The sequence below is a fragment of the Bombina bombina genome, chromosome 7, assembly GCF_027579735.1.
Source record: "Bombina bombina isolate aBomBom1 chromosome 7, aBomBom1.pri, whole genome shotgun sequence".
Classification (NCBI taxonomy): domain Eukaryota; kingdom Metazoa; phylum Chordata; class Amphibia; order Anura; family Bombinatoridae; genus Bombina; species Bombina bombina.
The window spans coordinates 60,757,857-60,784,353 of NC_069505.1; the positions used below are offsets into that span (position 1 = coordinate 60,757,857).

At 40.0% G+C, this 26,497-nt stretch overlaps 1 protein-coding gene across 1 annotated transcript in view; it reads right to left on the reverse strand.

The window, feature by feature from the left end:
• Positions 1–26,497, reverse strand: part of LOC128665888 (serine/threonine-protein kinase MRCK alpha) — a 420,939-nt gene that overhangs the window by 111,032 nt on the left and 283,410 nt on the right. The window contains exons 13-17 of the mRNA XM_053720136.1: positions 26,220–26,462; positions 3,148–3,258; positions 2,787–3,055; positions 2,049–2,154; positions 1,798–1,922 (exon numbers count right to left, since the gene is read on the reverse strand). Coding sequence (XP_053576111.1) covers positions 1,798–1,922; positions 2,049–2,154; positions 2,787–3,055; positions 3,148–3,258; positions 26,220–26,462 — 854 coding nt within the window. The remainder of the gene's footprint in view (positions 1–1,797; positions 1,923–2,048; positions 2,155–2,786; positions 3,056–3,147; positions 3,259–26,219; positions 26,463–26,497) is intronic.

A 26,497-nucleotide genomic window follows, 5' to 3' on the forward strand; every position in this document is an offset into this window, starting at 1 on the left:
CTTCGAGCTGTCCTAACAGGGCAGAGTGTGCGTATTTCCCTCCTAAGGTTAGACCACTGCTCAATCACGATTCACCTCGAATTGGTAAAATATTAGAGATTCTGGCTTGTTAGTAACATATAAGTTGAGCTTCACTAATATGAACAGAGAAAGTATTAGTGTAACCAAGTGTCACAGAGATAAGTGGCAGATAAATGTACCATTGTGAAATAGGTAAAGTGCATCATATTGACATGTGACGCAGTAAAACTAGACAAATTAACTGTGTACGAAAAGATGTTACCATAAATATTACTTTCCTCATCATGCAGAAAAAGTGTTTATTAATCTAAGAAGCACATTAATTGCATTTCACTATTAATATCAATGGACTATATATCTGTGTTTTATTAGTTTATTGTTCTATGTTGTCATATTAGCAAATATTAACCACTTCCCGCCATTAGGACGTTCCATGCCACCTTAACTGCACAGGGCTTTAGAGCCGTTAGGAGGGCATAGAACGTACTATCCTTTTGGCAGTAATGAAGCCATAGGTGCTTCCTGAATTGCAGGCTGGAGGGGGTGCCGAGCGTCATAGGCACTCCCACCCTCGACACAATCCAATCATTGAAATAACGCGGTTGCCTGATTTCAATTTTTACTTATTTGTTCACATTGGAACTTTGTTCCGATGTAGACAAATAATTACCATCAGGAAAGAGTTAAATACTGGAAGACAAAAAAAAAACATCTAATTTCTTTATATTTACTTCATTAACATATCTGGTACCAGCTTGTGAAGTCAAGTGACACACAGGATTTATATTTTTGTTCATGTAAACGATCAATAATATTTGTGCTACAGTTGGGGTACAAAGAAAATGAATGTGTCTACAGGGGTACTTGCTACAAAAATGTTGAGAAACACTCGTGTAGACAATGCAGAAAAAAGGTCATTGACAGTGGTTTTTCATTTCTTTCAACAAAGTATCCTTTTTTAAAAGGTTTTATGAAAAAAAAAAAAAATTCTGGCAAAAATTATTTTCAGGCTTAAGTGGAGCTTGACCCAGTTTGCCAATACAGCTGTCTCTATCTGCCAGTGAGTAACGACCGTCTATAAATTAACCGTATAGGCAAGTTTATGCACAGCAAGTAACAGAAAAAAATGTTATATCATCTTTTTATTTTTTATGCAAAACTAATTGTATCATAAGTAACTGTTGTTTTTCCTGCTTGTCCCTTTAAAGGAACATTATTTTTTTCTAGATTCAGATAGAACCTATAATTTTAAACAACTTTCCAATTTACATCTTATCAAATTTGCATAATTTTCTTATTATAATCTGATGAAGGAGCACCAGTGCACTACTGGGTGCTAGCTAATGACAAGAGCCATGTAAGTGCAGCCATCAATCAATAGCCACTCCCAGTAGTGCTGATACTGAGCCTTTGCTAATTACAGTAGATTTGCATAAACAGAAAATACATAATAAGACAATGAAAAAGCACTTAGTCTGAACTTCAAATGAGTAGTAGATATTTTTCTGACAAATTTTGTCAGTTATGTCTATATTCACTCCTCCTGTATCATCAGCCAATCACAAATGCATATGTATATCATGTGAATTCTTGCACATGCTCAGTAGGAGATGGTGACTCAAAAAGCTGGTGACTCAAAAAGTGTAAATATAAAAAGACTGTGCACATTTTGTTAATGGCAGTAAATTGGAAAGTTGTTTAAAATCGCATGCTCTATCTGAATCATTAAAGTTTAAGTTTGACTTTACTGTCCCTTTAATAGAATGGATAGCTCACCACTGCAAGATGTCGTTGACCTGAACCTCCCAATTGGCGATAGCCTCCTTTTTTTCCTCCAAAGAGTGAATTTCTTCTTCCAAATTCTTGTTAGAGGCAGCCAACTTATCAGATCCAGAGAGCATCTTAAGGAAACAGTAACAAGTTATAAATAAACTCAAACAAACATAGATATTGCTATAATTCTTTTTTGTCCGGGTAAAAAAAAAAGCCTAAGTGATTATCCCTTGCTCTGTGGTAATATTTATCACCTTCTCCATCTGCGCCTTAAGCTTTTTGTTCTCCTCCTTCAACACATTTTTCTCTCGCTCATTCAGTTCTCTTATGTCCTCAAGCTCCTCCTCTTGCGCACGAACACTGCATTAAAAAGGGAGGAATCACGTCTTTCACTTTTACTCATCACTATGTACTGAGAGAGGGGAAGAGATTTATATAACAAATAGAGAGTGAAAGATAAAAGGAAGGCGAGAGATGAACGAGGGAATATTAAAGGCCGCCTCTTATCTTAGTGTATTTGACAGTTTTTCACAGCTAGACAGCATTAGTTCATGTGTGCTATATAGATAATATTGTGCTCACTTTGTGGAGTTACCTAGGAGTCAGCACTGATTGGCTAAAATGCAAGTCTGTCAAAAGAACTGAAATAAGGGGGCAGTCTGCAGAGGCTTAGATACAAGGTAATCAGAGAGGTAAAAAGTGTATTAATATAACAGTGTTGGTTATGCAAAACTAGGGAATGGGTAATAAAGCGATTACCTATCTTTTTAAAAAAAAAAAAATTCTGTAGAAGACTGTCCCTTTAAGGAATCAAAGAAGAAAATAAACTTGAGAATAAATCATGTTAAAAATTATAAATATATCTAACTGGTATATATAAGCAGAATGGAACATTTATTAATGTATAGAAAAAAGGCAAATTATATAAAAATATGAATAAATAAAAATAAGGAGTAAAGTAAAATACACATAAAAATAAAAACAAGTGGTACCTAGCATTTCTTTTTTTCCCAACACTTTCCTGCATTGACTCCATCTCATGTTTAAGTGATAAAAGCTCTGCCTCTCTATCTCCAAGCTCCCGCCGCAGTAATTTTGTCTCGCTGACATGCTCCGCCTCCCTATAGGTTAGCTCCTCCCTGAGACGTGCAAGCTCTCCCTCCAGTTGCAGACTCTTTCTCTCCAGCTCATTCCGCAGTTGGCTCATCTCAGAGCTGTGAAACGAGCCACTGATCAATGGAGACATGATACTAGGCTGGGACTATAGGGAAAAAAACAGAAGATATGTCATCGATAAACCCATTTAAACTCTCTTTTTAGAACACAAATTGAACCTGTGGTTATACACAATACCTTCAGTATCTCAAGTTCTTCCATAGCTTGAGCTGCTTGTCCCTCACTCCTCTCACGCAGCTTCTTCTGTCTCTCTAGCTCTGAAGACAGTTCCTCTACTTGTGACTCGGCCTAAGAAGTAACAGAGAAAAATATGCTCAGACTAAACCCTCAATCATAACAAATACACACAAAAAATGCTAAAAAAACTAAAAGTTATTAGAGAAAAATCCACCATCTATTGCTATTTTGTCACACAATTTCTTTTAATATATTGTAGGAAAATATCAGTTTTGGAATTCATCCAAGTTAGAATCTGTATATGAACAGGTAAAGATTTTTTTTTTTTTTTAATATCTATGTTTATGTGCAGTTGTAAGTTTAAAATGAGTTATTTTTGTATGTAGAATATATATACTGTATATTGGTTTGAGAAAGGGGTTAAATAAAGTTACACATGGCATATTAAATCCAGGAGAGTGCAATCGTTTTGGAGGATTGTCGATACATTATGGATCTGCTCTCTCTCTCTCTCTATATATATACTTGTATACACATCATATACACACACATACACACCCGCATAAATACACATACATGCACAAATACACACACACAAACATATATATGTATATTGCAAGGGTTTGCACTCCTCGGGCTTACCGTTCGCATTACAAGTTGAAAGTAAATGCGATCGCTTGAGCGCAATCGCGATTTACACTAGAATGATTACCGTAATCTCAGAGCTCTGGTTAACTATTTTGCAAAAATAAAAAGTTGTACAAAACACATCAAAAATACATTACAAAGTACAGTTACACTGATAATAACAGGTCAAATCTGAAATGTGCATGGGAGTATTACAATTTTACATAGAAGCATTTTTGCATTACACTTCCATTAGTAACAATGCTCCTAGTGAAAGTTATTACTGTTTCAAGGGAATACGCACATATGTTGAGAATGTTCCAGTATTCAAGTACCACACCTTCTCAGAGAGCTGGAGGTGCTGTGTATGGCGTCTGTGAAGACTTAAGGAGACACTAAAATCTAAATAAAAAACTTGTATGATTGCGATAGAGTAGAAGTTTAACAGACTTTGCATTTTACTTCATCAAACTGCGCACAGCCTTTTTATATTTACACTTTCGGAGGTACCAGATCTAACTGAGCATGTGCAAGACTTCAGAGTATACGTACAGTATGAGTCTTTGATTGGCTAATGGCTGTCACATGATACATGGGGCCAGCAAATTAAAAGACATTTTGAAATTAATTGTCTTTCTCCCAAAAGCTGCTTCAGCAGAAGCAAAAACATTGAATTTATAGAACTTTGAAAAATTATGCAAGGAGGACCAGGTAGCCGCCTTACAAATCTGATCTATAGAGGCTTTGTTCTTAAAAGCCCAGGAAGAAGAAACAGCCCTAGTGGAATGAGCTGTTATCCTCTCAGGAGGCTGTTGTCCAGCCTTCTCATAAGCCAAACGGATGACACTTCTCAGCCAATAAGATAATGAAGTTCCAGTGGACTTCTGGCCCTTACGTCTACCAGTATATAAAACAAACAAAGAAGAGAATTGTCTGAAATCCTTTGTGGCCTGGAGATAAAATTTTAAAGCATGCACAATGTCCAGATTGTGGAGCAAACACTCCCTCGAGGAAGAGGGATTAGGACAAAAGGAAGGAACAACAATCTCTTGATTGAAGTTGCAATCCGAGACCACTTTAGGTAGAAATCCTAACTTGGTACGTAAAACTGCCTTATCCACATGGAATACCAGATAAGTGGGCTCATAATGTAAAGCAGATATTTTATTTTAGAGACTCTGTGAGCAGGGGCGATGGCCAACAAAAACAGAACCTTCCAGGATAGACGTTTTAGATCAACAGAATGCATAGGCTCAAACAGAGCTTGCTGCAAAACACGAAGAACAAGATTGAGGCTCCATGGCGGAGCAACAGGTTTAAACACAGGTCTGATTCTAACCAGAGCCTGAACAAAATACTGTACATCAGGAAGGTCTGCTAACCTCTTGTGCAGTAGAACCGACAGGGCAGAAATCTGACCCTTCAGAGAACTTAGTTGACAGGCCCTTTTCCAAACCATCCTGCAGAAAAGACAAAATTTGAGCAATTCTCACTTTGTGCCAGGGAAAACCACGTTTCACACACCAAAGTAGGTAGGTACGCCACACCCTGTGGTAGATGTGGCGAGTAACAGGCTTACGAGCCTGGATCAGAGTATCTATGGCTCTCTCAGAAAACCTCTTTTGGATAAGACTAGGCGTTCAAACTCCACACAGTCAGTCTCAGAGAATCTAGGTTTAGATGTAGAAATGGTCCCTGCATAAGAAGATCAGCTTGGGATGGCAATCTCCATGGAGGGGAGGAGGACTTCCTCGCCAGATCTGCGAACCATGTTCTCTGTGGCCAAGACGGCGGTATTATATTTACCGGAGCTAGCTCCTGCTTGATGCGAGCAATGACTCAAGGCAAGTGGGCCAACGGAGGAAAAAGATATATGAGCTTGAACTTCCATGGAACCGCTAACGTGTCCACCAACTCCGCCTGAGGATCCCTCGAACTCGACCCGTACCTGAGTAGCTTGGCATTGAGACGAGAAGCCATGTGGTCGAGCTCCAAAAACCCCCATCTGAGAGTTAACTCAGAGAACACCTCGGGGTGTAGAGACCACTCCCCTGGGTGAAATGACTGTCTGCTGAGATAATCTGCTTCCCAGGTGTCCACTCCGGAATGTGGATAGCGGAAAGAAGACAATTGTGAGATTCCACAATTTATGATGATTTATGTAAGCAACAGAAGTTATGTTGTCTGATTGAAATCCAATATACCGGGGAGAACGAAGTTGGGGCAAAGCCCTCAGAGCGTTGTAAATTGCCCGAAGTTCCAAGATGTTGATTGGAAGAGATGATTCTTCTTGGGACCAAGTCCCCTGAGATTTCCTGGGACCCCAGACTGCTCCCCAGCCTGAAAGGCTGGCATCTGTAGCCACAATCTCCCAGGATGGTCTCAAAAAGCACGTGCCTACAGACAGGTTATCCTGACAGAGCCACCAAGAGAGAGAGTCTCTTGTTAATTTGTCCAGAACGATTTGATGAGACAGGTTCAAGTGACTTCCGTTCCATTGCCTCAGCATGCATAATTGTAGAGGTCGAAGATGGAAGCGAGCAAAAGGAAGAATGTCCATGGAGGAATGGATCGGCAAGCCGACACCAGCTTGCAACATCTCTGATCCGTCAGAAATATCTTCATAGAGATAGAATCTATTATGGTCCCTAGAAAAACTCTGGTGCTGGGAACCAGAGAACTCTTTTCTAAATTTATTTTCCATCCGTGTGTCCGAAGGACACACAGAAGAGACTCTGTCTGATATCTTGCTAAAGAAAAAGATAAAGCTTGAACCAAGAAATTGTCCAGGTAAGGAGCTACTGCGATACCCTGGGACCTGGCCACTGCTAGAATGGCTCCCAGGACCTTAGTAAATATTCTTGGAGCAGTAGCTAAGCCAAATGGAAGGGCTATGAACTGGAAATGTAGGTCCAGAAATGCAAACCTCAGGAACTGAAAATGATCCTTAAAATCGATTGTCTTCATGAACTGTCCTCCCTGAATCAGGGGAAGGATGGACCTGATAGTTTCCATCTTTAAGAAGGGAACTCTGAAAAACTTGTTTAGACATTTCAAGTCCAGTATTGGACGACAAGTCCCCTCCTTTTTGAGAACCAAAGAGAGGTTGGATTAAAATCCTAGCCTCCTTTCTGAGGCGGGCATCGGGACAATGACTCACAGGGAGGAGAGATCCCGAACGCAATCTAAGAAGGCTGCTCTATTTTCTGCTTTTGAAAACAGTCTTGAAATGAGAAATCTGTCCCTTGGAGGACAAGCTTTGAACCCTATTTTGTATCCCTGAGATACGACGTAAAACACCTAAGGATCCTGAACTTCCTGAACCCAAGCCCCTGAGAAGGAGGACAGTCTGCCCCCTACTCGATCCGATCCTGGATCGGGGGACGCCCCTTCATGCAGATTTGTTGTGGGCTTCTTGGTCTGCTTGGACTTGTTCCAATTCTGGTTGGGTTTCCAAGTACTCTTGGACTGTTCAGGCTTGGAGGATGATTGAGTCCTCTGGTTCTTGTCTGACCGAAAGGAACGAAAATTAGATGACTGAAGCCCCTTGAGTCTAGTCTTCTTATCCTGGGGAAGGAAAGAGCCCTTTCCCTCCATGACAGTGGAAATGATGGAGTCCAGTCCTGGTCCAAATAAAACCTTCCCCTTAAATGGTAAAGAGAGAAGTCTGGACTTTGAGACCATATCAGTAGACCAGGATTTCAGTCAGAGGGCCCTGCGAGCCAGAACAACAAAACCTGAAGATTTGGCATTCAATCAGACAATCTGCATATTAGCATCATAGATAAAAGAGTTGGCTATCCTTAAAGCCTTGATCCTCTCCTGAATATTCTCAAGAGGGGATTCAACTTCAATTAACTCCGACAAAGACGCACCAATAAGTGGCTGCTCCTGCAACCGCGGCTACAGCTGCTGCCGGTTTGAAAAGGAAACCCATATGTTGAAACATTCTTCTCAAGAAGCTTTCCATTTCTTATCCATAGGATCCCTGAAAGAGGAGCTATCCTCTAGAGAAATCCACATTTCCAGATGAGAATCAGGGACTGGAATTAATTTTTTAAAAGTTGTGGAAGGAGAGAAAGGAGAACCAATCCTTTCCCATTTATTAGCAATAATGTTCGCCATACGGACAGGAACGGGAAAGTCTTTGGGACCTTCTTGTCCTCATAGACCCTATCTAATTTAGGAATCTTAGGTTCCTCAGGAAGTTTAGCTTTTGGAACCTCCAGAGTAGAGAGAACCTCTTTTAAAAAAAAACAGAGATGTTAAATATTAAATCTAAAGCTAGGTTCCTCTGAGGCAGGAGGATTAACCTCTGAAACCTCTGACTGTGAAATTTCACCATCAGACAAAACTGAGGTTAACTCATCCTCAGAAAGTTGATGCACGCTAACTAATTCGAATTGAAGAAAAGTAGTATCCCCCAAATCAGTAGAGCTATTTTTTACCTTTTTCTTGCATTTCCCAAGATACAGTAGCTAAAGCATTTAGGGCCGCAAAACAGCAGATTGCAACTGAGAAGTAAAATCCGCTGGAAAAAAAACACCTACAGCTGGAGGGATAAGCATGGAGAAGGGTTCAATCAGGGTTGCTGAGATGAAGTGGGCCTCTCCTGGACAACAGAGTCCTGAGAGGGGGAAGGCTCAGAGGGGTTAAAGTTATCAGAGTTTTGGTTAACTGTTCTAGTCTTCCTAGCTTTTAACACATCATCTATACAACTAGAACAAAATTGAGCAGGTGGACAAACCATGGCCTCTTCACAATATAAACAAGCATTGGAAATTGTTAAAGTAGGGATAGAACCCTCTAAAGGGTTAACATCAGAGTCCTTTATAGCGGATAATGATCCCCACAAATTTTTTTTAAACAAATGTAAGAAAAAGTACCGAAACCTAGGCTGGGGTACTCATCACCTCCCAGTAACGCAGAGCTGAAGAATAGTCAGTAGAATCTCCAAAAGGAATCAAACTGCAGCCTGAGACAACCGGAGCTGCTATCATGGAAAAGAAATGTCCGGTCACGTAATCGTGTAACTAAGCCCGCCACCAGAGCAAACCGAAAGCGTGCGAAGCTGAGAAGCTACACAGCGAATAAAAAAAATCAATAAAAGAGCCAACCTGCATCAATATGTCTGACAAACACCCTCATGAGCCAATATTTATAGCCTTTGGCTGGGGTGTCTTTGCCTCCTCCTGGTGGCCAGGTGTTGATATTCCCAACAGTAATGAATGAAGTTGTGGACTTTCCCTGCCTTTGGAAAGAAATAGCAAACATGCTTCTAGTAAAAGCTAATGGAAGTATATTGCAAAAATGTTTCCATTCAAAATTGAAATGCACCCGTGCACATTTCAGTTTTAACCTTTCTATCACTTTAACGTCCATGACATACCCTATACATCGCTTAGCGTGAGTCTTGCCGCAAGCGACAGGACCACGCTATTAAGAACTCCCTCCCTGCTGCAGGTATTCTGGAATAGCGTGGTTTTGCCGCAGCATTCTCAAAAATGTAATCCCCATTCAAGTGACCTACCAAGGTCTTTTCTCCATAAAAATATTAAAAATTATGTTTTACAACTGTGTTGGCATAACAACAAATATAATCCAGGCTCAATTTTGTCTTTTTACCAACACAGTCGATGTATCTTGCTTCTTGCGAAAAGTGGTCAAATAATTACTAGTAATCGTCTCTTCATGATCAAATAATATTCTACTATTCCTGTAGGAATTCTTTCTTAAAAGGACACTAAAGACCTTGAGATTTTTATACACAATATTCAGTTATGTTTAGTAAAAAAACTTTGTAATATGTTTTCATTATTTATTTTGCTTCCGGTTCATGTGATTTAGCTCTTAAAATTTTGGATTTTGTAATTCTCAGAGCTTATAAAGCACACTGCAGACTTCTCACAGCTAACCCTGCTGCATATCTTTCCCTAATTGGCTTTAGCAGATAACAGCAGCAAAACAATGCAGTTTATACTAACTTTAAGGGACACTCAAGTCAAAATTAAACGTTCATGATTCCGAGAAGCAATTAAGCAATTTTCTAATTTACTTCCATTAACAAAATGTGCAGTGTCTTTTTATATTTATGTTTTTTTTAGTCACCAGCTCCTACTGAGCATGTGCCAGAATCCACATAATATACGTATATGCATTTGCGATTGGCTGATGGCTTTCACATGATACAGGAGGAGCGGAAAGAGACATAACTGAAATTTGTCAGAAAAACATAATTTATGCTTACCAGATAAATTCCTTTCCTTCCGGATAGGGAGAGTCAACGGCTTTATTCCTTACTGTTGGGAAATACAACACCTGGCCACCTGGAGGAAGCATAGACACTGCCGCCAAAGGCTTAAAAATCCCTCCCACTTTCTTATTACCCTAGCCATTCTGCCAAGGGAATAAGGAAAAGTAGGAAAAACATTAGGGTATAAATGGTGCCAGAAGAATAAAATAAATAATAGGGGACCACCCATAGACAAGAAAAAACGTGCAGGGGCCATGGATTCTCCCGATCCGGAAGGAAAGGAATTTATCTGGTAAGCATAAATTATGTTTTCCTTCCTAAGATAGGGAGAGTCCACTGCTTCATTCCTTAATGTTGGGAAAACTATACCCAAGCACCAGAAGACACTGAATAAATAACGGGAGGGAACAAAAAGGAAGATGCAGATCCTATTCTGAGGGCACCATAACCTGCAAAACTTTTCTCCCGAAAGCTGCTTCAGCCAAAGCAAAAACAGCAAAATTTTGAAAAAGTATGCAAGTGGAACCAGGTAGTCGCCTTACAAATCTGATCCATAGAGGCCTCGTTCTTAAAGAAGCCACTGGTCTAGTGGAATGAGCCGTTATCCTCTCAGGAATACTATGTCCCGCTGTCTCATAAGCTTAGCGGATGACACTCTTTAACCAAAAAGATAGGGAAGTCGAAGTAGCCTTCTGCCCCTTACGCTTCCCCGAATAGACAACAAAGAGGAAGATTGTCTAAACTCCTTAGTAGCTTGAAGATAGAACTTCAAGACGCGAACCACATCCAAATTGTGAAGTAAGCATTTCTTTGATGAAGAAGGATTAGGACACAAGGAAGGAAACACAATCTCATGATTGATGTTGCGATCTGACACAACCTTAGGAAGAAAACCTAATTTAGTACATAAAACTGCCTTATCTGCATGAAAAATCAGATAAGGGAGCTCACATTGCAAAGCAGAGATCTCGGAAACTCTGTGCGCAGAGGCAATAGCCAATAAAATGAGAACCTTCCAACATAACAATTTAATATCAACGGAATGCAGAGGCTCAAACGGAACCTGTTGCAAAACCCGAAGAACAAGAACTAGGCTCCAAGGAGGAGCCCCAGATCTAAACACAGGTCTGATCCTAATCAGAGCCTTAACAAAGGACTGCACATCTGGAAGCTCAGCCAGTCTCTTGTGCAATAAAACTGACAGGGCCGAAATCTATCCCCTCAGGGAACTAGCAGAAAGGCCTTTCTCCAGCCCATCCTGGAGAAAAGATAAGATCCTGGCAACCTTAACTCTTTGCCAGGAAAAACCATGCTGTTCACACCAGAATAAGTAGGTCCTCCACACCATGTGGTAGATACACAGAGTAACTGTGTAACAAGCTTGAATAAGACTATCAATGACACTCTCAGAGAAACCTCTCTTGGCTAAGACTAAGAGTTCAATCTCCATGCAGTCAGCCTCAGAGTATCTAGATTTCTCTCTAGATACTCCCCACTAGAGCCGCGAACCACGTCCTTCATGGCCAAGATGGAGCAATCAGGATTACTGATGAATGCTCCTGCTCAATGCAGGCCACAGCTCAGGGAAGAAGCGGTAATGGAGGAAAAAGATATACAAGTTTGAACCTCCAGGGCACTGCTAGTGCATCTATTAGATCCGCTTGGGGATCCCTCGACCTCGACCCATACCTGGGTAGCTTGGTATTGAGACCGGACGCCATGAGATCGATCTCCGGTGTCCCCCACTTGCTGCATATCTCTGCAAACACCTCGGGATGGAGAGACCATTCCCCTGGATGGAAGGATTGCCTGCTGAGAAAATCCGCCTCCCAGTTGTCCACACCCGGAATGTGGATCGCTGACAGCGAACAGCTGTGGGCCTCCGCTCACTCCAGGGGGCTCACTCCATCGCCATGGAACTTCTTGTTCCCCCCCCTTGATGGTTGATGTAAGCCACCAAGGTTATATTGTCTGATTGGAATCTGATAAACTGGGAGTCCACAACCCCTGTGCCTTCCTTGCACCCCAAACAGCTCCCCACCCGGATAGGCTTGCGTCCGTAGTCACAATCTCCTAGGGTGGTCTTAAGAAGCATGTTCCTCGGGACAGATGATCTGGACAGAGCCACCAAGAGAGCGATTCTCTCGACCGGCTGTCTAATACAATCTGTTAAGACAGATCTGAATGATCGCCGTTCCACTGCCTCAGCATGCACAGTTGTAAAGGTCTGAGATGGAACCTTGGAAAAGGAATGATGTCCATGCAGGACACCATAAGACCAATCACCTCCATACACTGAGCCACAGAGGGACTCAAGGAGGTCTGGAGGGCAAGACATGCTGAAGTTACCTTGCAACGTCTCTGGTCTGTTAGAAATATTTCGTGTTAGAAATATTATTAGTACCCAGGAATTCATTCCACCCTGGTACTTGGGATAAGAGAACTCTTTTCCAAGTTTATCTTTCATCCATGTGATCGAAGAAGACTGAGAAGGGACTCCAATAATTTTTCCGCAAGACGAAAAGATGGTGCTTGCACCAAAATATCATCCAAGTATGGGCCTACTGCAATACCCTGAGTTCTGGCAACAGCTAGAAGATCCCCCAGAACCTTTGTAAAGATTCTTGGAGCAGTAGCTAAGCCAAATAAAAGGGCAATAATCTGGAAGTGCTGGTCCAGGAATGCAAACCTCAGGAACTGAAAGTGTTCCCCTGTGGATTGGAACATGAAAGTAAGCATCCTTCAGATCTATAGTGGTCATATACTGGCCTTCCTGGATTAAAGGAAGGATGGACATTACCGTCTCCATCTTGAAGGAAGGGACATTGAGAAATTTGTTTAAGCAGATTAGGTCCAGAATTGGGCGGAAAGTTCCCTCCTTCTTTGGGACCACAAAAAGGTTTGAATAGAACCCCAAATCACCGGGACAACAACTCCTAGATCCAAAATCGAGTCAAGAGAAGGAATCTGCCCCTTCTCTTTTGAAGCCTATCTTCTATCCCTTAAATATCACCTCCTGGACCCACAAATTCTGTACGTCCCTGAACCAGGCGTCTGGAAAAAAAAGACAGTTTGCCCCCTACACGATCCGATCCCTTCATGCCGATTTGTTTTCGGCCGGCTTCTTATTCTGTTTGGATTTATTTCAGGACTGAGCCAGATCCCAAATCGTTGGGATTTGTCAGAACGAAAGGAACGAAAATTAGAAGATTGTCGTCCCTTAGACTTGGTACATTTACAGTGTATGGACACGTTACATTATATTATACATATAATTGGTATTGCATATTATAACAATTAATGTTGGCATGACCATAATTGATTACATTAACCTTTTTTTCTCTTTATGTTAATTTAGAGAGAGAGAAGAAAAGAAATATAGATAGGAAAGGTCGATGATTGTCCGCTATAGCGCAAAACCTGTATTAAATATCTTGTTCACGCGGGCGGAGTCAGCCAGCAAGGAGACCAGACGTGTTTTGCAGGAGCTCCCGGATCCTATAATTAAAAATGTGGGTTCTTTTGCATATATGAGCCTCAACTTTTCACTCAGTGACTCATCCCATCTCCAATATCATTGATACCTGTGGAGAGACTGATTCGGGGTTGAACAACTATTGTATGACATATAATGGCGCCATATGTCATGGCGTCTGTGAGAAATCTGAGTGTCCTGTCTGAACAGATTAACAAGGAGATCGACAACTGGGAATATAATTCCCTGCAGTTTATTGCAGTTCGGATAGGTGCCTTCAGACAGCAGATGAGAGAAATCTTCTCAGAAACATCCATCCAAGTTACAGATTGCCCTACGAGCCACAATGAACCCGACAACTATATGCTGTCCACGTGGGCTGGATGAGCGAGCGATCAGCCGTGGGAACACTGATGCGATGCCTAGAACGGCGGCTCAGATAACTGAAAGCCTGGAATTAAAAGCCCTCACATCAGACAGCAGCGGTCCGATTGATCCACAAATGCGAACCGGAACCCCAGGCAGGAGCCTAGAGGACATTACAACGGCTGCCGCGGTATTAACCAGTCCCCTGTACAGCAAGACGCTTATACAGACTGGAGACTGTTCGGCTGACTATCGGATAAGGATTGCGGAGGAGATGCCGGAGCGGAGTGCTTATGCCCGAGTCACTAAACAGCTTTACCTCCAATGTGTAAGCCCATACCCTTTCCGTGTGCTTGATTTGGCTGCACTGCGTTTTACATCCCAGCTCAGAAGGAACTCAGACTCGTTTGACTGCCTTACTATTAATAGGCCTTATATGAGAGAAGGTATTGGCTAAGGTCTCTAAGAATACAGGACGGATCCTAGGGCTCAACCAGACGATCTTTTAGCAAGCCCCAATTGTGCTTCTGATATGACCTGCTTTAGATACTTTAAACGCATCTAGCTCTCTCCCTGGGACAATCTGTTCTTTTACTTCATGTTCAAATGGTATATCCACCATTACACTCAGTTTATTATAGATAGAGTTTTACCATAGTTTCTCTCCCCCATGTGACATTCTAAAAGATAGGATGAGAGGCCCTATAGTTAACTATTTTGTAATTAATAATGTTTCAGCTTGGTTGACCCCTCTGTCTGCAAGTTACTATAGGGTGATTCACTCCTAGTTGCCATATAAAATAGAATACAGAGTTTTAGATTAGATAATAGTCAGAATCATATGAGACAAGGATTTACTATGCTTTATGATTCCTGTTGCTTATGAACATGTGACTCTAAACCTAACATTGTATAGACCTGTTACCTTCTGCTGAAATGCTTATGTTTGTGCTTACACAACTACTGATACTACAATCCCTGGGACATTGAACACTTAAGTCACATATAGGGGTCTCTATAGTGTCATCTATACTGACGATCCCCTCAGGATGTAACTAGCTGAGATCTACTAGTATAGTTAAGTTGCTAATTGCTATATACAGAAGCAGTTTATGCTATGTAGGGCTAAATTACCCATACTCTTTATATTACTTTTAAGTGTGTGAATGTATTCATATTTGTGCACTTCTCTTCACTACAACCTTTATTATTGTACAAGATTTGTTAAGACCTCCGCTAAAATAGCACTCAGCTATATATTATAAACCTGGTCTAAATTGTACTTTTTTAGCCACAGTAATGTTTATACTATTTTTGTGCGTCTAAGCTGTTCTATAATCAATGTGACATTATTTAACCACAGTTCTGTCCACTAATAGTGTTATCTATACTAATGCTATATCTCTACCGTTTTTCCTGGTATTGGTATATGTATACATGATTGTTTGGTTTTTGCATTTTAGTTTTAATATGCAGTGACTTACTTGGTGTATCTGAATATACTGTTAGTATTAGTTTACAGACATAAACTGGCCTAGCGCTTCTAATATAGTTCTACACAGTTAGGTGTCTCATATGATGACACAGCATGGACTGCTGCGGGTTTGCCATGCTCTCTCCAGGGTGTACTGCGCTGTTTATGCTTTATTAGTTGCTAGTCTTCTTATTTTATCTAGTTTACTGTATATCAACTGCCTTTAATGTTTGCGCTATTGCTAGATCTGAGACAGTTCAATAGTTGATTGTCTGTTCTGCTGGGTTGCCTACGGCACAGATAACATACATATACTGACATTGTTGTACTTTAGGACATACTGTGTACACAATCCCACTAAAGTCTCCTAGGCCACTTCCATGAAGACAAATAATAGTAGTATAGAGAGAGTTTTTTTTTTCTATCTGAGCATTATCATAGATATGGCTTCCCCAGTTGGGAAATTTTATAACATGCTTATGTATTTGCCACAAACAGCTCTCAGATCATATGAATACCTAGCTCATAGCCTTAATAATGGCTGGGATTGGCGTGTTTCTCTTAATCATAAAGTTAAAGAATTGTATCTATACGGTAGTGAGTTAATACCATACTATATAACGCTGATGTTGTGGATTCAGATTTATTAAAACTTCGGCTCCGCCCCCCCCCTTTGGGGTTAGTTTACTAAGTAAACATAGGAACGTAGATTCCCTAGAAAATTCCCTTATTATTCTTTACAGTGTAATATAGCGGCTATGGATATCCCCTATCCTTTACCACCCTCTATGACAGTACTGAACTATACAATAATATACCTAACTTTTTTGATTTTTCAACACATGTCCATGAGATGTTTCCGAGTGGCCTGGGAAATAATATGTCATAGTTATAAAAGAGGTCAGCATTCCAATACACAGGACTTGTTTATATATCTATAACCATACAAGCTTATTTTTGGAACGGTTTATCTCCTCTGTATGTTAGATGTAAATTATGGGCTTTGTTTACTATTCATATCTTTGTTGGGACATGTGCTAATGTCCATTATCATCCTGTAAGCTTGTTTAGGTTTGATGTTGTATGACCTCAATAAAAATAAAAAATAAATATCTTGTTCACATTTTAATCCGAGATAATCTCACATCTAATGAAGATTTGTATCTTATGTCTTACATCATATAGTATACTTGCTATGTATGTACTCTTCCCAAATAAAAAAACATCTCGTGAAAAAATCTTGTTTCATTGTTTTCATATAATGGTATTCTTCCAGTTGCAAGGTCCTATGTATAGAGTCTACCCATAGGGCTATAGAGGGGATTTGATCTTGCTTCCAATGTTGTGCAATTAATACTTTAGCACTGTTAGATGTGATTTGGAATAAGGCTAAATATGTTGCAGGTAATTTTTTGAGAGGTTTATTTAAGAGCCACAATAAAGGGTCTAATGGAATATTTGTTCCCAATAACTTCTCTGTTTGGGTTACTACATCTTCCCAAAAGGGAATGATTTTATTGCAACTCCACCAGATATGTCCCATGTTCCCTAATTCTTTTTTGCAGAGTCAGCATAGGTCAAATCTTTGTGGATATAAGGTCTTTAAACATGTGGGGTGGTGTAATATCAGCGATGTAGTATCTTAAAATTAATTTCTAAGATCCTGGCTGATGTAGAAGCATGTTCTTTTAAATATTTTACACAAATCCCCAGGGGGGAGAATGTTGATTTTAAGTTCTTTTTCCCACCTTTTCATATATTGATGTTCTATGCCTATCGGAACCTTTTGTAGCATATTGTATATTATGGACAAGGTGTGTCTGATAGGATATTTTAAGATGAATAATTTTTAAAAATTTGTTGGAGAGCGTAGCAAGTTATTTTTCCCTTTGTGACATTGGAGAATGCACATATATACATATATATATATATATATATACACACACATACATATACACACATATACATACATACATACACTGAGTAGAAAAAAAATTAAATAAAAAAAGAAGTATATGCACTTAACTAGTGCTTCATAGTTCAGATAGCACATCTCTGAAAGGGGAGGGGACACAAGTTTTACTTCACTTTGTTAACCCCACGCTTTGACTAGACAGCGTTTCAGGGACAGGGAAGCAGATAAATAGCCTTGATCTTGTCCAGTATTTTTCAGTCAGCTCAGTGGCCAGCTCAGGGGGGGCCAGGGGCACTGGCCCCTGTGGACCCCTGTGTAGAAAAATCAAAGTAGTGTAAACAGCACACCTATATCTTCCTTCAGTGGGGCATGGAGCAACAGACTTGCCAAGTCTCACCAAGGTTCATAAATTTCAAAGAACTCGAGCCACCAACTTCTTTAAAAGACCTTTATTCTTTTATCTTGGGTCCCATTGATAATACAACGTTTCAAGCCTGCATTAGGCTCTTAGTCATGTACACTTTAGTTATACAGGTTTCTGCTACTTATACCTCCACCTGTTAATCATTCACCTGATGTTAATTAACCCATTCCTTAAAGAACACAACTATTGCTATTGCAACAGTGACATCTTGTGGATGAAAAATATAGTACATCACTGCTTTTATTCTTGAAGTTTTTCCAGTGTTCTTTTATGGAATGGATGAACACCGTCCATATATTATTAAAATAACATAAAACCTATATATAATTTAAAAGGAGGAGCATAAAATCCCAATGTCTACAAAGCCACAGTAATTGGGGTAAATGTACAAAATACATTATCATCACTACAAAATTTATCATACAGAAAAATATAGAGAAATGTATGTTCCAAGAAAAGCCAGCTTTAAAGAGAAAAAAATCCCTCACTCTTTTGCTCATGTATGACTAACTATTTATTATCCTTGAATTTTGGTGTCTATACTCATAATATATTCTCTTAGCCTATCTATATGGGATTCAAGATGAATAATTTAAAGTCAACAAAACAAACTCCAGTCAAAATCTTTGTTTAGACCCTTGGGGGTCAGGCAATCCAACTTATGAATCCAGAACATCTCCCTCATTTTTAGGAGGTGTTCTCTATCACCCCCTCTCCTTGGTTTCATTACCTTATCTATGACAAGAAATCTGAACTGACTAATATTATGACCTGCAGAGAAGAAGTGAGAGGCACAGGAGCCTCTAGGTTTTTGCATCTTATGTTTGATTTGTGTTCTGTTATCCTCTCCCTTACCTCTCTGCAGGTCTCACCTATATAGATAAGTCCACATGGACACTTGATCATATAGATAGCAAAAGTAGATCTACATGTAAAGTATTTATTTATTACATATTTCCGGCCACTGGTTGGATGATAAAAGTTGAGGGAGATGTTCTGGATTCATAAATTGGATTGCCTGACCCCCAAGGGTCTAAACAAAGATTTTGACTGGAGTTTGTTTTGTTGACTTTAAATTATTCATCTTGAATCCCATATAGATAGGCTAAGAGAATATATTATGAGTATAGACACCAAAATTCAAGGATAATAAATAGTTAGTCATACATGAGCAAAAGAGTGAGGGATTTTTTCTCTTTAAAGCTGGCTTTTCTTGGAACATACATTTCTCTATATTTTTCTGTATGATAAATTTTGTAGTGATGATAATGTATTTTGTACATTTACCCCAATTACTGTGGCTTTGTAGACATTGGGATTTTATGCTCCTCCTTTTAAATTGTATATAGGTTTTATGTTATTTTAATAATATATGGATGGTGTTCATCCATTCCATAAAAGAACACTGGGAAACTTCAAGAATAAAAGCAGTGATGTACTATATTTTTCATCCACAAGATGTCACTGTTGCAATAGCAATAGTTGTGTTCTTTAAGGAATGGGTTAATTAACATCAGGTGAATGATTAACAGGTGGAGGTATAAGTAGCAGAAACCTGTATAACTAAAGTGTACATGACTAAGAGCCTAATACAGGCTTGAAACGTTGTATTATCAATGGGACCCAAGATAAAAGAATAAAGGTCTTTTAAAGAAGTTGGTGGCTGGAGTTCTTTGAAATTTATGAACCTTGGTGAGACTTGGCAAGTCTGTTGCTCCGTGCCCCACTTAAGGAAGATATAGGTGTGCTGTTTCCACTACTTCGATTTTACTGCATGTTGCCTTGGGATTAACGTGCACACCAACATGGCTGAAGGTATTGCCTCTAACATAACCACTAATGTGCAATTGGGACCCACTGTGTTTGGGTATGAGGAGGAGACTGCCCAGCATATTAATGCCACAGTATTGGGGAATAGAGACTTTTTAAACATCACTCCCTCTGAAACCACAGGGAGATTTTTGGAGAAAGAGAGTAAGAAAAAAATGGTACTTGAACTACATGCTATAACCTTGTCAGAGTACCATAAAGTCCAGCGTATCCCCAGAGGGTTAAGAATGTCCACATGTCCAACATTATTTGCTGACAGAAAGGAATACACAGATAAATTTGTCAGGTATGAGGGGGCCAAAGACACACGAATTGAGATACCGACACAGTGCGATTACATATTGGCTGATACCCAGGACCGGCTGCTGGTAAGAAATATAACAAGGGGGACTGTTGAAAGAACTGTGTCTGATAATGTGTTGCTAAGAGAGTATGGCACAAACGATGGCACCGGCAGTGTATGCGGTGGTGAGAATCTATCCAGGCATATACAGAAATCTCCCGTTGGGGAAAAGACTAACATTGTCAGTTATTCCAATAGTGACTCTCTGAACAAACAATTGTTGGGACATGTTACTCATAACTTTAATACAAATATTAATCACGTTTTTTCACAGGAGATTAATTCACAATCAGCATTTAAGAATGTGCACAATAATGTTTTTCATGACACAGATAATTTGGTATACAATCTGTCTGATTATGTCCTCAGCAATGAGGAACACTTAGTATTAAATAAGGGGTTATCATATTGTTTAGATGATGCTTTTAATGATTTCACAATTTTTCAAGATTTGCACAGATTTTTTAGGAAATTAACATTAAAGATATATTTTTCTTTTCAGAAAGACACTAATCACACACATACAATGGCCACTGAAAAGAATGTTAGGTTTAATAATATTAAGGATTTTGGAATAATTAAAAAGAGTAAATTTACACCTTCAACCACCCATAGTGTTACAACTTATATGAATTTAGTTCAGAGAGAAATTAAAAATTTGCTTAAGAAAGAAACAAAAAGAAAATTGGTACAAAAGAACAAGAAAGATAAATTGGCAATTCAGTCACTAAAAGACAACACTGACATAATCATCAAGGAGGCGGACAAGGGCGGGGCTGTAGTCGTCCTCAATAGATCTGACTACATACAAGAGATTGAACGCCAGTTAGCAGATAGTCAGGTGAATGAGAAATTATCCAGAGACCCTACTGGCCAGATTAACAAGGAGATAGAGAATATATTACAACTAGCGGTTAAGAGGGAGATCATTTCAGAAAAATTTAAGGATGCTTTATTTGAGAAAAACCCCATTAGACCTGTTATTTATGTGTTACCTAAGATCCATAAAACCATGAATAAGCCCCCTGGGCGCCCTATTGTGGCCAGAATAGGCTCTGTATTTTCAAATATTTCAGTTTTTTTGGGACAAAGTTTTACAACCCTTAATACAAAAGACTACTTCATATATAAAAGACACAAATGATTTTTTGTCTAAGCTTAAAGATTTGGGACAGGTTGGTGACAAATGCATATAATTAGATGTTTCCAGCTTGTACACTTCAATTAAGCACACAAATGGAATAGCAGCAGTTGAAAATATTTTAAAAACTGATAGCAATTATACTCCTAAAGAAATTGTTTTTTTAATAGGTCTATTGACCATAATATTACATCAGAATTATTTCTTGTTCATGGACTCTTATTACCTTCAGAAACAGGGGACAGCAATGGGCTCCAACGTCGCCCCCACATACGCCAACATATTCATGAATAGTTTTGTGTAACACTTTGTGTACTCTAACATGCTTTTCCAACTTTACGGTGTCTCCTGGTGGAGATTCATCGATGATGTGTTTGGCGTGTGGGGGGGCGACGTTGGAAGCCCATTATCATTCATAGAAGATCTAAATTGCTCTGTAAAAGGACTAAAATTTAGTATGAATATGAGTGAAGTGGGCATTGAGTATTTGGACACTTATGTTTATAAAGAAGGTTTTTTGGAAACCGATTTATATATAAAAAAGACTGATAGGAATAATTTGCTACAATATGGCAGCTGCCATCCAGAGAGTGTGTTTAAGGCAATACCCAAGAGCCAGTTCACTAGGGTTAAGAGGATTGTCTCAGATAGCAATAAATGTAAACAAAGATTAGGAGAAATGGCTGATAAATTTATTGCAAGGAAGTACCCTAGGAAATTGATAATGGAACAATTGGTAAGTGTAGAAGATGGTTTTAAACAAAATCAGAAACAAGGACAAATAGGCAAGAAAGGAGAGAACAATGTGATATTTGTTACCCAACATAACAGGTTTAGTCAAAAGATAACCAGTGTTTTGAAAAAGCACTGGCATATAATAAGGGAATGTAATCCACAAATGGAAGAATTTAAACAGGTGCCCATGGTAGCATACAAGAAAAATAAAAGCATTAAGGATTTGATTGTACACACTGACATAGGCTCTGCTAAGAGAAATGTCCAGTTACCAATTGGTAGCAAGAATAATGGGTGTTATCCGTGCTTGAACTGCAGTCACTGTAGCTCCATGATAAAAGGTAAAAACTTTTATCATCCAACCAGTGGCCGGAAATATGTAATAAATAAATACTTTACATGTAGAACTACTTTTGCTATCTATATGATCAAGTGTCCATGTGGACTTATCTATATAGGTGAGACCTGCAGAGGTAAGGGAGAGGATAACAGAACACAAATCAAACATAAGATGCAAAAACCTAGAGGCTCCTGTGTCCTCTCACTTACTCTCTGCAGGTCATAATATTAGTCAGCTTAGATTTCTTGTCAAAGATCAGGCAATGAAACCAAGGAGAGGGGGTGATAGAGAACACCTCCTAAAAATGAGGGAGATGTTCTGGATTCATAAGTTGGATTGCCTGACCCCCAAGGGTCTAAACAAAGATTTTGACTGGAGTTTGTTTTGTTGACTTTAAATTATTCATCTTGAATCCCATATAGATAGGCTAAGAGAATATATTATGAGTATAGACACCAAAATTCAAGGATAATAGTTAGTCATACATGAGCAAAAGAGTGAGGGATTTTTTCTCTTTAAAGCTGGCTTTTCTTGGAACATACATTTCTTTATATTTTTCTGTATGATAAATTTTGTAGTGATGATAATGTATTTTGTACATTTACCCCAATTACTGTGGCTTTGTAGACATTGGGATTTTATGCTCCTCCTTTTAAATTGTATATAGGTTTTATGTTATTTTAATAATATATGGATGGTGTTCATCCATTCCATAAAAGAACACTGGGAAACTTCAAGAATAAAAGCAGTGATGTACTATATTTTTCATCCACAAGATGTCACTGTTGCAATAGCAATAGTTGTGTTCTTTAAGGAATGGGTTAATTAACATCAGGTGAATGATTAACAGGTGGAGGTATAAGTAGCAGAAACCTGTATAACTAAAGTGTACATGACTAAGAGCCTAATACAGGCTTGAAACGTTGTATTATCAATGGGACCCAAGATAAAAGAATAAAGGTCTTTTAAAGAAGTTGGTGGCTGGAGTTCTTCGAAATTTATGGCCCCTGTGTAGAACCGCCCCTGCACGGAGCAAACTCACAGAGCCGCCATGTCCCAGCCTGACCAATCTCCGCCCCCTAGACTTGTTCTTCTTATCTTGCTGTAGGAAGGCACCCTTGCCTCCGGTAAGAAATAATTGAGTCCAGGCCTAAAACAAAAAAAATCTTTCCCTTGAAGGGAAGAGAAAGGAGTCTGGATTTAGAAGTTATATCAACAGACTAAGACTTCAACCAGAGTGCCCGGCAGGCTAGGACAGCAAAGCCAAAGGCTTTTGCATTTAGGCGAATAATTTGCATGTTCACATTACAGATAAAAGAATTAGCAATTCTCAGAGCTTTAATTCTGTCTTGAATATCCTTGAGCGGAGACTCCACCTCAATGAGTTCTAACAAAGAGTCGCACTAGTAGGTAGCCGCTCCGGCAATCGCAGCCGCCGGTTGAAACAAAAATCCTGTATGTTGAAACATCTTTCTCAGAAAGGTTTCCATGTTCTTATCCATCGGCTTTCTGAATGAAGAACTATCCTCAAGAGGTATAGTATTACGTTTAGCAAGCGTAGAGATAGCTCCATCCACCTTAGGAATGGAGACCCACAAATTCTGTTAATAGTCCGGGACTGGGAACAACGAGGGGGAAAAGGAAGAACCAATTCTTTCCCATTCGTTCTTAATAATGTTCGCCATCTTAACCGGCATAGGAAAAGTCAAAGGAACTTTCCTGTCTTCGTAAACTCTGTCTAATTTAGGTATCATAGGTTCTTCAGGCAGCGCGGCCTCTGAAAGCTCTAACATAGACAGAACCTCCTTTAATAAAAAACGCAAGTGCTCATTTTTAAATCTAAAGGACAGTTCCGCAGCAGCAGGAGGCTTAGACACTAAGGAAAAAGTTCACATATTTAGATGACTCCGGGTCAGGAGATCTATGTTTAACCTTTCTCTTGCGTTTGTTAGAGCGAGGCAATGCGTTTGTTAGAGCGAGGGCTGCAGACACCGCCGTTTGTAAATGTGCGGCAAAGTCTGCAGGAAGAAGGCCCCCTCCGGATGGAGGATTTGATGTGCTACGGGGAACTGCATGAGGAGTGGATAATGTAGCAAGAGTAGTAATCTCATGGGACGCCGAGTCCTGAAAGGTAGATGGCTCAGAGGGACTAAGAGCCTTAGCAGGCTTGTCTCCCTTCTTGGACTTTATAACGGTGTTAAGGCATGTGGAACATAATTGAGTGGGTGGGAAAACCACGGCCTCCTCATAATATAAACAGAGATGATTTAGTACAGAAGAAGTACCTTCTAACATGTCAGAGTCCTCCATAGCTCAGGTTATACCCACAGAAGGACACCAATAAAAACTTTTTTATTATAGAAAACTGCACCTTTATACTCCCAATGGCTGGGGCACTCACCACCTCCTAGTCCCAGACAGTAAACAGAGGAAACACTCTCCTCAGGTTTAAGTCTCAGCCATGTGACAGTCTTATAGCAGTGCTCCTGACATGGACTTGAGTGAGAGAAAGCAGGCAGTGAAACTCGACAACACTGATTGCTTAGGAGCGGTTAGAAGTAGTCTGGTTGGTTTCACAGAAAAACTTTCCCTGCATTTCCAGACTCTAACTTTCATCAATACTCTCACTGAGAGGTTGACATGACTACTTAAAACTCCAGTCCTATCTCAAAGGGCAGATACCCTTTTTCAGGACTCTCCGAATCTTCTGACACTTCTCTTCCACCTCCTAATGTGACGAAAGGCAAAGAATGACTGGGGTAATGAGGAAGTGGGAGGGATATTTAAGCCTTTGGCTGGGGTGTGTCTGACTCTTCCTGGTGGCCGGGTGTTGTATTTTCCAACAGTAAGGATTGAAGCCGTGGACTCTCCCTATCTTAGGAAGGAAAAAATCTACAACTCACTTGAAGTTCAGACCAAGGGGGCAATTTATCAAGCTGAGGAGGACAGGGGCGCACAGACATGCCCCTGTCCACCGCAGATCCCCTCTAGTGGGCTAAAATCCGCTGGCGAAATTCAGCACTGCACACAAGAGCTATTTTGCGCCCATGTGCAACGCCCATGTGCAACGCCGCCCCCTGCCCGCGCACAGCCAATAACGCGCGGGCAGGAACCATCAATCACCCAGGTCTCGATTGGAATTCGCCACCTAACAGGTGGCAAAAAAGTATAGAAGCAGCGTTCTGATGATCGCTGCTTGTCAAATACGGCATGCGGGTTCTCTTGTGAGGACCTGCAGTCATAGGCAGGCGAAAGCCTGGCGAAGAGGTTGATAAATCGACCCCTATGTTCTATTGCATTGTCTTATCATACATTTGTTGATTATGCAAATCTACTGTATTTACTGGTCCTTTAATCACTGTGTCTAGCCTTGTTGTCTGCAGGCTAAAGCCCAGATTGGCTCCTCCAAATAATACAAATGTTGGGTGGAGTTTAGCAATTGATAAATAATTGCAGTGAACGTCATCACGTGATTTCCAGGGTGTTATCGGATCATGGGGGACTGCCTACAATGCTAAGGCGCACGTCTCAGTCTGAGTTCTCATTCTGAAAGTGCAGGAGGCTGCAGGACGCCAGATGGTTTAGAACATTCCAAGCCGTCCTAACCACATTAAAGCCCAGCGCTGTTAGGACAGCATGGAACATCTTAATAGCATTAAGAGGGGTAAAATGACTAATGGGATATTCTATAGAAATAAAGCAGAGATGTCTTGTAACTACATGGTGCTTACAGTCTCTTTAACAGAGTCAAATTCCAAACCAATTACTCTTAAAGGGACATGAAACAACGTTCTAATATACTTCTTTTATCAAATTTTCTTTTGGTATGTTTTGTTAAAAAGCAGGAAAGTCAGCTCAGGAGCGTGCACGTATATAGAGCACTATATGGCAGCAGTTTTAATAATGTTATCCATTTGAAAGAGCACTAGAGGGCAGCGCTATATCCTGCCATATTGTACTCTACGCCTACCTAGGTATCGCTTCAACACGGAATATCATGAGAACAAAGGAAATTTGATCATAGAAGTCAATTGGAAACTTTTTTTGTTATCTCTCTATTATATTTTTTAGGGTTTCATATCCCTTTAATCAAGACAAATTAAAATATTTAGGGACCCTTTTGAGGGGCCACAGTCCCTATAATCTCACCTCTCTTCTCTCACACTCAGCTCTGTGCAGCTCCTTCCTCAGGCCTCTGACTTTCTCAGTAGCTGCTTCTACCTCCTCTTCCTTGTCTTTCAGGCGCCGGGATAGTCGGGAAGCCTGGGCGCTCACCCCCTCACACTTCTCCTGCACATCTCTTAGCTCCGCCTCTGCTTTTTTCCGTTTCTCCAGAGTTATCCGCAGCTCCTCCTCTTGCGCCTTTAGCTGATCTGTCACTCGAGATATCTCCTGTAAGAGCCAGAATTACCCAGACTAAGTATTGA